The sequence below is a fragment of the Notothenia coriiceps genome, unplaced genomic scaffold (assembly GCF_000735185.1).
Source record: "Notothenia coriiceps isolate Sejong01 unplaced genomic scaffold, NC01 NC01_scaffold00025085, whole genome shotgun sequence".
In the NCBI taxonomy this organism is placed as follows: domain Eukaryota; kingdom Metazoa; phylum Chordata; class Actinopteri; order Perciformes; family Nototheniidae; genus Notothenia; species Notothenia coriiceps.
This window is the reverse complement of record NW_011357786.1, coordinates 81,058-94,412: the sequence shown is the minus strand read 5'-3', so window position 1 is coordinate 94,412 and position 13,355 is coordinate 81,058. Positions and strand designations below refer to the sequence as shown.

Here is a 13,355-nt window from a genome sequence, read left to right as displayed (position 1 = left end):
AGTGTAATACTAGTTGTGCAGGAAAACGGCCCCTGTCACTGATATATTACTATATACACCATTATAAGATTGCATCAGTGTGTAAATATTATGTTACTGCTGTAGTCGGTCAGGGTGGAGAGGATTTAAACTATATACACAGTTTGGGGTTTTGAAATGATTAATGTGGTCGGAAAGAATAAAGAAACTAAGCTCTGCTACACACTTATGTTTGCTTTTAATGTAAAACTAACTGAGAGGTTTTAAATGAAAAATATATCCTGAGTGGAACTTTCTAAAAACACGCAGACACTTGAAACATAATAAGAAACTAGTACTAAAAAGTTCAGAGTACTTCATATTGTACAAACTACTGTACTCAAGTTAATGTTCTTCCACTGCTGGGTCTCTGCTCAAATGTGATCTTTAGAACTGCCTGCAGCCACAAATGGGCACGGCAGCCGGGATCATTTGAGTTATAAATTCACCAAACACTGATTCATGCTATCACACATTTAGCTTTCCGGTGGTCTCTCCATGCTGCTGACAGTTTCTTCCCACCAAGAAAAAAACACTGGAATAAACCTAACCTACCAAATACACTTCAGTCACAGCGGTGTTCACTTCATTCAAGTAGTCCATGAAAAGTAAAAAAAATCCACATTGTAGCCCCACAGCCACTAAGCAGAGCTGTTGACACCTGGCAGGATCCACTTTTATGACAAATTCTTGCCCCACCATCTGCATGATGAGGCATAAAGCAGGATTTATGGGACCAGATGGAATGTTTTTCTCCCTTAAATCATCCACTTCTGGAGCTCACAGCCCTGCTGAGTCTTCATCGAGTTGTTAGCTGTCCTCTACGGTCTGCAGCATGTTGTTTCTCACTTGCTCTAAGATTTGACAGCTTTTCAACTGTGATATTTCATTTCTATCCTGTCTTCTCCTGGCTCCCATGTTAGCCCAAATAAGGATTGCCATTTTATGCTGACCTCTTTCATCAGCAACACATTCTCCTCAAGGACATGTTGTGTTTTGTATATGCCATGTTTCCATGTAAACTCCACACAATGCACTATGCTAAAATTCCCAAAGGACTCAATTTCCTAAGACGCTTGTAGCAGCCAATCTGGCATTTAAAATCATACTGCGTTTTATATGTGCTAAATAGTCAGATGAACTAGATTTTATTTAATTACCTTAGACGCAATATTCAATGTCTGCCAATATCTGTAATATTCATATCTAGCTCATTTGAATGAAAACATTTTGATGCAGATTGCATGAGGCAATTTTTTCAATGGAGCAGCTCCAAAATGAAAATAAAACTGTGAAGTCTGGAATAAACAAAAACTTAAAATGTAATGAACAATATGTATAATCTCCCCTTGAGTCTCCAGGACATTTTCTTTCCTATTTTCAATATTTTATAGAAAAAAAGATAGAAAACCGGATATTTAAATGATTGTTAGTTTCAGCTCCATTCTTGTATATTTTTCTCATTCTTCTCTTCATTGTCATGTGCAGCGTGGTGTGTGAGATCGGCCCTGTTGATCCCACGAAAACCTGGGGCCAGGTTGAGGTGGAAGTGAAGGGGGGAAAGACAGGAACCTCCTCCATGTACTTCACCTACAGGGTAAATACTTTCCCTTACGCACGCACGCACACACACACGCACGCACACACACACACACACACACACTCTATCTTCCCTTCTCCTCAGCTGCTGCTTAGTATGGAGGCATATAACTTCAGACTCAGAAAATAAACTCAACCAAAAGCTTTCATCTGATTTGGTTATTCGTTAGTCTCTGGTATTTTTCCATTTCCTCACTGCAGAGAGACCCCTAACCGAACAAATCAAGGTTATGCCACTCATGTGGAATGGTCAAATACAAGACCCTAATGTATCTGTAAATGTAGAGCCTAGATGCTGTCACATTACAGATTGTGTATGCATTCCTCTTTAACCAGATGCTGTGCAGTACGCCCCCTTCCTCTCAAATAGCTACGCGGGAGCCTGTTATAGTATTAAACTGGCTTTTCATATCTCCGGCTCCGCTAAAGCTTCCCCACTGGGGAGTGCTCCGCCTAACTGTTTGCTCAGCAAATTGAGGCAGATGTGGTGCTTGTCTGTGTGTGTGTGTGTGTGTGAATGTTTCTAATAGAGAATATGAGAATAAGCAGGCTGAGAGGAGATGTGTGTACATGACACAGCATTGTGTGAGTGCTCATGTGGGGTTGGAGCTTCTGTATTCATGCTGTATCTTGTGCCCCCTTCACCCCCTGTCCCCCCTCACCAGGACCCGATTCCCCAAGAGGTGACACCCACCAGAGGTCTGAAAGCTGGGGGCACCCTCATTACAATATCTGGTCACTCTCTGGAAACAGGCAGTAAGGATGATGTCCAGGTTACCATCGGAGGGGTGGACTGCACTGTGTAAGCACTTTCTTCCCTCAATAATTGTCATTCCCTGCCAAAGCCCAATTCTCTTTCAATTCAGTCTTATCATATGATGGGTGCTACTTGTTATTCAGACATTGTGTTATATGCAAATACTACAGTATGAACACTTTGAAGCCAATAAATTGATTATTTTTATATTCCTGAAGCAAAAAATGGAATTGACCTTAACTATAGTGTTCTACTGTAAGCAGGATTCTTTTTTTCTTACCGATTGCCTGGCTGTTGTGACCACCATTGTTCTGTCAAACCCAGTCCGTGGTGACATTTTAGGCAGAGGTAACGGGAGAATAACGAGCTAGAGGAGCAGCAAAGCCAAGATTTAACAAGCTGTCAGGTTGCTGCCATGCTGGCTTCGACTGCACAGTGACCTCGTGCGACCCCCACTCCACAAGCCAGTTATGTCCTTGTCTTTGCAGGGAGCACTTTGGAGAAGAAATCACCTGCAGGACAGGAGAATATCGAACAGATAAGGTGCCCTCCTTATTACTCTCCATCACAGTGAAGTATGGAAAGAGTACCCCAACATACATCCATAACGCCTTCCAATTCTTGGAAAATCCCCAATTGATGGACCATCAACCCAAATCCAGCTTTGTCTGGTGAGTATAAGTGGCAGCATGTTTTATTTCATTTCACCTGAAAACTTATAATGTTGAATGAAAAATGATTTTGAGGCTTTTCATGTTTTTGTCCATGTCTTGTCACATTTTACTCTACTTTTCTAGAGATTTGAAAACTTTGCCATTCTTTTTATTGGTACCTTCAGAAGGACTTAAACACAAATGTTTAAAATGTGAGATCTAAGGTTTAGCTGCGATGGATCCTTTCATTTAAATTAAACTGAAAGATTTTGTACGATGTATTGCCATGTTATTTAATGATTCAATCTCATTTACTTTGAGGTTTTATGTTATGCCACTTCAAGGTTCTTATTTGACAGTTTTTAAATAAACATCTTTAATGTGATTAGTTCAATTGTCAGGAAAATTGGTCCAGAAATTGATGTCCACCCAAGGATGAATTGTTTTTAATTTGGTGATTCTCTGACTTTTTATCTTGCTTAATTACAAATTACCCACAAAACGAATGCCACTCTAACTTCTGATTGTAACTAGGATACACATAGTACCTGTTCAATATCAGCATGTTAGCGATGTTATTGTGACCATTAGCATACTGACGCTGAACAAGGTTCCTTGTTTGGAAAGCTGTTGGAGGCTCACTCTCCCTCTCCTTATTAAAGTCATTCATTTCTGCATTTTCTAAATCTAATGAACTGACATAGTGAAGAAAATTCAAATTTGAGTAAAACTCTAATACAGAATAATGCAGAAGATTAATTTGCCTTTCAAATAGCTTGCATTGTACATTTGTTTTATAAGAAGAGGGCACAATGAAAAGAAAAAGCAGCTTTGTTGACAAGGGCTTATAGAGACATACTGTTAAAGAAAATTGCACACTTAGAAACCTGCGTTGTTCTTTGCACTCCAGGCTTCTATCTGTCTGAAACCTTGGTAAAGGTTATTAATACCAACACCCTTTTACTTGTTTTAAACTATGATTTGTCCTCCGAGAGTTGCTGAGTAGGCCTCTTGTTTGTGTTTGTGCGCAGAACATTTTTTCATACTTACTTATTGTTTGCTGTGGGCGATGTTAGTCTTTGATGTTGTACCAAACTGCCTTATGATCGCAGAAAATGGATGCATTAAGCAGTTTTCTGTGCAATAGAAAGCTCTAAGGCGCATGTGATTAGGCACGCAGACTAGAACAACAGACAACAGATACACTGCTCGCAGGCTAAACTAATTTGTTTCCATCTCCGGTCAAAATTACCCCAGGTGCAATTTAAGAAGTGTGTCTGTCTTCCCGTAACGCTCCATATGAACTTGCTTTTGTGTGGCTGGGTTATCTGTAATCATCTGTGTGTTTTTAGCGGAGGGAGGAACATTGTGGTGACCGGCTCGGGCTTTGACCTCGTTCAGACTGCTGTTCTGAGGGTCCAAGGAGACAACTCGCAAGCTTTTGAGGTATGTCTTTCATTTGTTTTCCTTTTATTTATACCCATCTTCCCATCAGCCCTTTGATCATCCTCTTCGTAATTTGTTCTCGCTTCACTCTTTCTCTTAAAGGTCCCATGTCATGCTTTTCCGGTTATTACCCGTCCCCTTGTGTGTTATGAAGGTTTTTCTGCATGTAAACGGTGTGCAGAGTCAAAACCCTTAAAGTACACCCTGTAGTGAGTAAAACTCTAACACAGAGAAGACCTCCCCAAAACGCCTCGTTGGTGAAACGTCATCATCCATTTGATTCTTCCGGGTACGTGCTTACGAAAGCACGTACCCGGAACTAAATGGGCCAATCCGTGGAGCCGTTACGTTACGTCTGATTCCAAATTGAGGGGGGGAGCTGCAGCGAGCCGTTTAGTGGAGAAAGTGAATACTGCTGAGTACACATACTTTACAGAGATGCTGTATGCAAAACCAATGTGAGTTTGGAAAATTGCACAGTATTTTTCTATTTTAGTAGACCTCAACAATGGAATTATGATCAGTGGAAATGGCCATGACATGGGACCTTTAACTCTCTTTCCTACGCTTCTGTTTGCTTCAATTTTTTTTAGAGTTTCAACTTTTCCATCTGTTTGTCCCTCATTCCAGCGGCACCGTCCATCACAAATCATGAGCCCACACCACAGTTGTGATTCATTCAAACACTCTCAAGCATGCTCACACACACACCAACGAATTCACTCATCTCCACTTCCCATGCCCTCCCTGATTAGTGGGAGTCCATAAGCCAGTCTTACTTCATCTCACTTCTTAGGCCATAAATCCTTAAAACCTGTAAGATTGCAGATAGCAGCAGCAGCACTGTTTTACCCTCACTGAGATATAACTATGGTCCTCATCCAACTTAATCATGTAGGATTGATTCCAACAGGGAACTTGAAGGAGTTGCCACATTGTGCTGCTTCCTGCCCTTCAGTGGACTGGGCAGTGTGGGGCATCAGCAATTTGTTCTTTTAATTTATAAAGCCACAGTTAAAGCCAGCATTAAGGTTGCAGGAGATTATGTGAACACGCCGCTCTTCACCACTTCACTCCTGGCCTTGTCCCTGGTCCCCTGGTCCCCTGCCATCCTGCGGGACAGGAGATTTAAAGGGACTCCTGGCTGCTGGATGTATGGGTGTTATCTGAAAGGCCTTGGCTGGTCAACTTCATAAGCTTCTCTTGGTTTAAGTCTATCCACTGAACTAGACCCACATATTTTTGGCTGCTGGCTTGTGGTGAAAACATGTTGATGACATTGTGGGTCAGGTTAGAGGCTTAAAGTGGTGAGGTTTTTTTTTTCTTCTCTTAAGACCCGCCAACTCTTGTTTATAATTGTAAACCCCAGCTGCTTCTAAGGTCAAAAGAAGCCTGGTTTTAATATAAATAAGTAGTAGATGTAGATTTACATAGTTAAGTATTTTGCCTCCTGGCTTTTCCTCGAGCACAATGTTCAGATTTGGTTGTTGTAATAATAAACTCAAAGTCTTCCTGTGTGAATGTGTTAATATTTTTGATTTACAGTATAGTGTTACCTTCTTCTCTTTGTGCTAAACCAACCAGCTGCTGGCTCTAACTTCATATTTAACGGTCAAATATGAGAATGGTGTAAATCTTCTCCATTCCCCAAAGTTGTAAACCATTCCTTTTAACCAAGAGCAATGAACTATATAGTCCGAATGAGACTAAAATCTGCACCTGGCTCACAGCTTAAAGGAAGACAAATTCACTTTTGAGCTGTATATGAAAAGTCTCACACTTTATAGTAGGCATGAGTGACTTTTTCAAGGCATTATCTGATGAAGCCTACGCCTTTTGCCTCGTCATTTTGACATACTGGAATTGTGTGTAGGGCTGCAGGGTGTAGCTGTCAGACAGTATTGTCAGCCCTGCATCGAAACAATCAGAGACTGACAGAAATATCTCCATCCGTCCAGTTAATCAAAACCAAATAAACAAAGCCTTGGGAGGAATGACTCAGAGTTGTGATTAATCAGAGGCTGCTTTTCCACGACGGCAGAATGGGTTTTTAATAGAATGACTGAAAAGAGACACATCATTGTACCTTCCTTACCAGGATTTTTTCCGCCGTCTTCCCACCCCCGTAACACTCACAAAAAACATGAATTCAATGCTTCTTAATTAATGAAAAATCCCTCAACATCCTGTTTGCTTTCCTTTTTCTCCGTGTTGAAAACTGGAGTACCCTTCTTCATGCCGTCTTGTGTTGCTTATTATGTTTTAACAAATAATCCTATATTGTCCAGTTCTGATATTTGACTCTCCCTACGTAACATTTAGTTCGCCCACGAGAAGAACGACACGGTCATCCAGTTTCGGTCTCCAACAGTAAACAGCTCCCTGAACCAGCCCTTTAAAACCATCATCAAGCTGGACAACATGGAGAAGGAGCTGAAGCCCTTCGACTACTACCCGGACCCCAGCTTCAACGAACTGAACAAGAGGGTCATCACTGAGGCCAGCATCATCATCGTCACTGTGAGTGCAGGGTGCTCACTTCCCCTTTAATGTTGCAGTGACAGCACAGTGTTTCTGAGAATCAGCGTCCTGTGTTATGAAATAATGACAAATGGTGTTATTTTCTGACTTAAGGGAAAAAAGTCAAAGATGCTGAATTGCAGTGGCTTGAACACAATTGCAATCTTTAGCTGCTTCTGCTATGGATGGACTCCTTTGCATACAAGAATTATGCAAACGGCAACACATTTAATATTTCAGCTCAGAGGTGGGATCGTTTTGAAAGTCAAATGAACTGAGGCATAGTATTCTAGTAGCATTAATGTATTCTGACCTATAAGAACAGATAACACCTTTTTTTTATCTTGTAAGATACTTAATGTAAACATCAATTTATATTATAGTTTATTTCTGAGTGGGCATAGTCTCTGGAAGGATCTTTCTCTCTGCAATAGTGTTGCAACCGGGCAATTAGTCACAATATATACGTTTCATTAGGCATTTTATCTATAAAACAAACAAAAAATGCAGGTAAATGTTCATTTATTTTACCAACTCCAAGGCAATTTCTTTAAATTGCTGTTTTTCTCTGGTTAAGAACTTTGCTGTTACCATTACAGTTGAGCGTTTTTGCTTCAAAAAGGACCTCAACAATTAAAAGTTAATGATAAAGGTCCAGCAACAGCAGTGAATTTCTCTTTCTACTTCTTCTTCATGCCAGTTTCAAAGTGCCATAGTTATCCCTTTGAGGTTTCCTTGTACAGGTGCCCTTAAGGTAAATGAGTCAAAAAGACCTCTGCAAAAAATAAAAAAATCCCTTTCAATTACTCTAACGCTTGCTTCCTTAAGCGAATTCACCTTCCTTGTACAGCAGGCTGCATTAGAATAATTGAAAGCATGTCTGTAGATACAGATGCATGCTGCAGAATCTCAAAGTGTTTATTGCAATGCCAGAACTGTAGGATTGACTGGAGCTGTGCCTACAGTGTCTTAACCAATAAATCATTTAGAAATGTGCTTACAAAGAAAATAATCTTAATCTTTCTAATTACTTTTGGCACTCGTAGTGGAACAGCAATGAGCTGTTATAAACTTCCCTTTCAATACTAATGAAAATGCTTTTAATACTCATCATACTTGATAGTGTCAAATGTGGTAATTAATTTCTCCCCCATAAAGTTAAGTCACGACACTTTTAGCATACCAGTCTGTCTTTTTCCTTCAGGGTTGGGGATTCTCCAAAGCTATGACGGCCAAAGAGGCTCAAGCTTTTGTGGGAGACGTTCCCTGCCTGGTGAACACGCTTCAGGATGACAAACTGTTCCTGGACCCGCCCTCCACCACGCCCAGCGCCCGCTCCAGACGGCACCGCAGAGACACCCGGCCCGAGCTGCTCGACTTAACGGTCAGTTCAGATAAAGTTAGACGGAGAAATCCTTCCATCTATTGAGATCCTTTACTTTAGGCCAATTACCGATACCCCAATGAAAAGCGCTCCATTAAAAGTATGTAACTATAATCAGGAAAATGTAAACATGTAAATTAACCAGAACAATTACCTAATGAGTCTTATATATTACTCTATATTATGCAGTATCATTAGAATATTATTACTAATGTTAAAAGTGTATATAGGACTGCAACTAATGATTATTGTAAGTGTATTAGTCTTGGTTTATTATTCTCCCTAAATTGATTACTTGAGCCGGAAATGATATCAAATTTGGTATGTTCAACCAATAGTCCAAATCTTAAAATTATTAAACGTATATTCCAATTATTATGAGTAAGATTTGCACATTTTAGGAGCTGGAAACATCACAAAATGACTCAAATGATTATGAAAGTAGTTACCATTTAACTAATCTTTCCATCTCCTTTGGTTTATACTGTTGGATAGCTTAATCTAAATCCAAAGATCCCCATTTTGTAAAGTAACTACGAAGTAAAACTGTAAAATGTAGAATAAAATCATACTTTCTTCCCTTGAAAATGTAGTTAAATAGAAGTATAATGTAGAAAGAAAAAAAGTACTAAAATAAAATTAATTTGTGCTTGAGTAAATGTAATTTCACAGACAGGTGAAACCCTGCAGGCATCATGAATTTTTACTGTACTTTTCTAGGCGTGTCCTCTGTACATCTGGGGATCCCATTTTTTCCACTGGTTGAACAGTTTTCATGTAGCTACAAGCCCTTTTTATAATTACATGTAATTATAGCCGAGCCACAATTGGGATGAATACTGTAACCTCTCCTCTGGGTAATATCTCTAAGAGAGCTATTGTCTCATTCCCGTGTCTGCGCGCTGCAGAAAGAAGCAACGCCTCTGACTATCAATAAAATACCTATATAGAAAAAGGTTGATTATTACGTGTCAAACTCAACGCACTTATGCATTGGCTCAGTTAATATGGGCCCGCGACCACATAGCCCGAGCACTTAGAAAATACTGAAAGGTCCTGCAGAACCGTGGGCAATTATGTAGATTTTCCTTCGTCCAAGTTTTCGCTCCATCTCCGGAGAATCTTTTGCCATACACACCTACCTGAATACATCTCTGGCTAAAATACTGTGCAGATAATAAGATTCCTTCTCTCTTTCTTTCTGTCTTTATCCACAGATCAAGTTTGGGAAAGGGGAGTGGGTGGTAGGCTCGGTGGAGTATGAGAAGAAGAATGATTTGAAACTGTACATCATCATCCCCGCTGTCATTGTGCCCATGCTGCTCATCATCGCTATCTCTGTCTACTGCTACAGGTAATTAGACTTTTTAAGGTTAACGTCACTCACTCTTACTCAAATGAGGTCATTTAACTAATTCATATCTCATTAGTAGAGGAGATTTGGAGAAACGTTTATTATCTGAGCTTCTTGTCCATATACGGTTAAATAAAACATAATACTTGGTTAAGGCCTTTTAAAACATTTTATTGACTTTCTTATGAAAACATTTTAGATACCCACATTTTCTTGCATGAGAGGTTATTTTTATTCATTTGATGATTATTTGAGACCCAACACACAAGTAATGTTTCATTTTCCGTGGTGGGTTTATGAAACATTTTATTAGTTTGAAAACAATGTTAAGAAGCAAATAGCTTAAAATAATAAAAGTTGTCAAATATGAATCTGATAAATCTTTATTTTAAACGTCTCTGTTACATTTTCGTGGTTAGAGAGGTCCCTGAATCTCCAGTACCACTAAACGAATATTCAGAATAAAGAATATATCAATGAAACACATTCCCACAGACACGTCATTAAAAACAACATACTTGAGATACAGAAACATGTTGTCTTTCCTTTTATTTTATTAATATTTTGAGCCCTCAGATTTATTTTTGGAACTTCTGTATTTTCTTAAATCGTACATATTGTTAGGTTGTTTTTGTAAAGTCGATTCTCCTCGTTTTTACTGTGTTTAATTTCAACAGTTCTGTAAATGTACCTAGAGGTCCTTCCAAAAAACGAAATTTGTTTGCACGAGCATAATTTTGTCACAGGCTGTCATGCATCAATTAAACATGCTGACTTCCTGCTGAATTTTCATAAAACATCACGAACAACAAATCCACTGTGACGGAGTAATTCAAGTGCTAATGGGATATTTTTGGGAAACTCAAGAGGGAACACTGTGGCCAATTGTGCCGGCTCAAACTAGAGTCTTTGAACAACAATTAAACCTCCAAAATTACAAAACAAAGTTAAAATCCTTCTCTTTCACAAACTTTGTTTTGATGGCACACGTGTTGCTTGTTAAATGTGTTCAGGAGAAAGAGTCAACAGGCAGAGAGGGAGTACGAGAAGGTGAAACATCAGCTGGAGAATTTGGAGGAGAGCGTACGGGACCGATGCAAGAAAGAATTCACAGGTACCAACCAAGTGCAGCTGTGCATAAGCTTGGCAATTTCACTAATGTCCCTCAAAGGATCGATGTTTCTAAGAAGCTATAAAGTAATGAAGTGTTTCATAGCTCTGATTACATTTCTTTGATGTATTGTCCTGCTGTGAATTAAATAAATTCTCCTGCTTAACATCGTGTTATCATCATTACGAGAACACAGTAATAGAAAATAGTTTTTCATCGTTGCAATAATTTCCCCCCGAGAAAGTTCCCTTGTCTGCTTCTCGCAAATGAGAAAGCTGTTTATTAGAAAAAGGAATGAGAAAGTGTTGTCTTGTTTTTATCCTGCAGACTTGATGATTGAGATGGAGGACCACACCAACGATCAGAGTGAGGGACGAATCCCCTTCCTGGACTACAAAACCTACACCGACCGCGTCTTCTTCCTGCCTTCGAAGGACGGAGCCAACGATGTGATGATCACAGGAAAGCTCAACATCCCCGAGGATCGACGGGCCGTCGTGACTCAGGCGCTCAACCAGTTCTCCAACCTCCTGAACTCAAAAACGTTCCTGCTTAATGTAAATATACTGCACATGCATGCAACTATGAATGGTTGGCTGTGGTCTCACATTGATAATATCTGCATACACATGGTTTACAGAAAAGATGTCCAACATAACAAGTTCCTCAAGCAAATAATGCCTGACTCTTTTAAAACACATTCAGTTTTTTACTTTTTCTTCTCAGCCAGGCTTAGAGAAGGGCTCTAGGGATGTTGTTCAGTTCAATAGTCCAGACTGAAATATTTCACCAACTATTGACTGTATACATATGGAAGAGGATTAGGGCCACTTGATTATGTTTTTGGGAGGATTTGAAAAAAAAACTTAAAGTCAGAATTCTGAGAAAAAAAGTCAGGATTCTGAGATTAAATTCAGAATTCAGACTTTTTTTTTTAAATCCTGCCAAAAAATGAATGTGGCCCTAATCCTCTTCAGTAGATACACAATTGTTTCTCAGTCGATGTATCCTAATAACTTTTGTGATCCACTAACTTTATCTGTAGCCCAATAATCAGCTCAAAAAGTTTGTTCAGTACTTTTTGTTATGATCTTATACCAGCTAAACTTTATGTTTTGTGTTAATTAGTCCCTGCTAGCATGCTAACACGCCTTGCTAACTGGGGTCCTAATGCACATTACCTGCTGATGTAACCATTGTAATTGTAACTTTGGCATTAAGATGAAAGCATGGCGGGCCAGTAGCAAATGCCTCATAGCTAGCAGTTAGCAGCTAGCATGGCCATCTTGTTAATCTTTTATCTGTTTAAATGGTACAAACATTAAGACGTTATAGAATGCAATATACAAAAACTGCTGGTAAAAACTGACAAGATTACATTTTTTGTATTCAAACCAACTCCTATAAGCTCATCAAATGTGTAAAGTAGCATAAAGATGTGAACCTCGTCCCTGAGCATCTGCAGTGACATCTCTCTAATTTAGAGCTGCCCTTGTTCATCATGATGAAAGCGTATGCAACAATATGGCTCTTTTATGTGTTTTAATAGCGGTGCGATCCATCTAAATGCAGGCTTTCTCCCTTTTGATTCAAGGACTTTCGGATGTTTTAGTTAGCAGAGTACAGTGTTGAGAGCGAGAAAACAGAAGAAATGGCAGAAAAAAAGAGATGTGTGAAGATTACTAATGGTCCAATAGTGCTGGCGCAGAAACGGCCTCTGAGGTGTTGGCTGAATGTGTGGGTGATTCGTCTCCCACTAATTGGTATCTTGCGTTAGCTAAGAGGCAGAAAGGAATTTACCTCGATAGCTATTGTTTTCACAAGGATTAGTCTTTTGGTAATTCAAAAGCATATTGTGTTTGATTTACTTACTGTATGTGTGTGGGCTTCAACAAGATCATTAATTGAGCCCATCTCCTGCCTGTTTCTTTTTGTGTGTGTTGGTGTGTTTGTAGTTTATCCGTACATTGGAGCACAGTAATGACTTCAACGCCAGGGCGAAGGTGTACTTTGCCTCTCTGCTGACGGTGGCCCTGCATGGGAAACTGGAATACTACACCGACATTATGAGGACGCTGCTGCTGGAGCTCATGGATGAATACGTCCACGGCAAGAACCCTAAACTCATGCTGCGCAGGTGAGAGTTGACACACTCATGCAGTAACATACAATAACAAAGTTCCATTGCCAAGTTTAATATCTAAGTTGTCTAAATGCTAAAATATCATGGCAACAACATCACTTGAATGCTACTTAACCATGCTTGCAGATTGCTGTGTCTGGCATCATTCTTGGTTTGAAAAACAAATCTATCATATTGTAGTTTGTTTGAGTTTATTTTAATTTAGTTTGGTTATATGGGACAGTGTCGACTTAAAATGACATTATGAGGCGGATACAATGCTCTCTAGTGAGTGGTTAGGGCAAATCCAATTCCCCTCCCCCACGGAAATCAATAAGACTGGAGGGATGCCAGCATAGAAATGGAAATTAAGTGCAACAAGTTCACAATT

The 13,355-nt window shown here is 39.6% G+C and overlaps 1 protein-coding gene across 1 annotated transcript in view; it reads left to right on the top strand.

The window, feature by feature from the left end:
- Positions 1-13,355, top strand: part of plxnb2b (plexin b2b) — a 45,748-nt gene that overhangs the window by 17,331 nt on the left and 15,062 nt on the right. The window contains exons 15-24 of the mRNA XM_010783332.1: positions 1,507-1,615; positions 2,283-2,419; positions 2,863-3,045; positions 4,380-4,473; positions 6,796-6,993; positions 8,198-8,377; positions 9,595-9,731; positions 10,745-10,845; positions 11,170-11,399; positions 12,798-12,979. Coding sequence (XP_010781634.1) covers positions 1,507-1,615; positions 2,283-2,419; positions 2,863-3,045; positions 4,380-4,473; positions 6,796-6,993; positions 8,198-8,377; positions 9,595-9,731; positions 10,745-10,845; positions 11,170-11,399; positions 12,798-12,979 — 1,551 coding nt within the window. The remainder of the gene's footprint in view (positions 1-1,506; positions 1,616-2,282; positions 2,420-2,862; positions 3,046-4,379; positions 4,474-6,795; positions 6,994-8,197; positions 8,378-9,594; positions 9,732-10,744; positions 10,846-11,169; positions 11,400-12,797; positions 12,980-13,355) is intronic.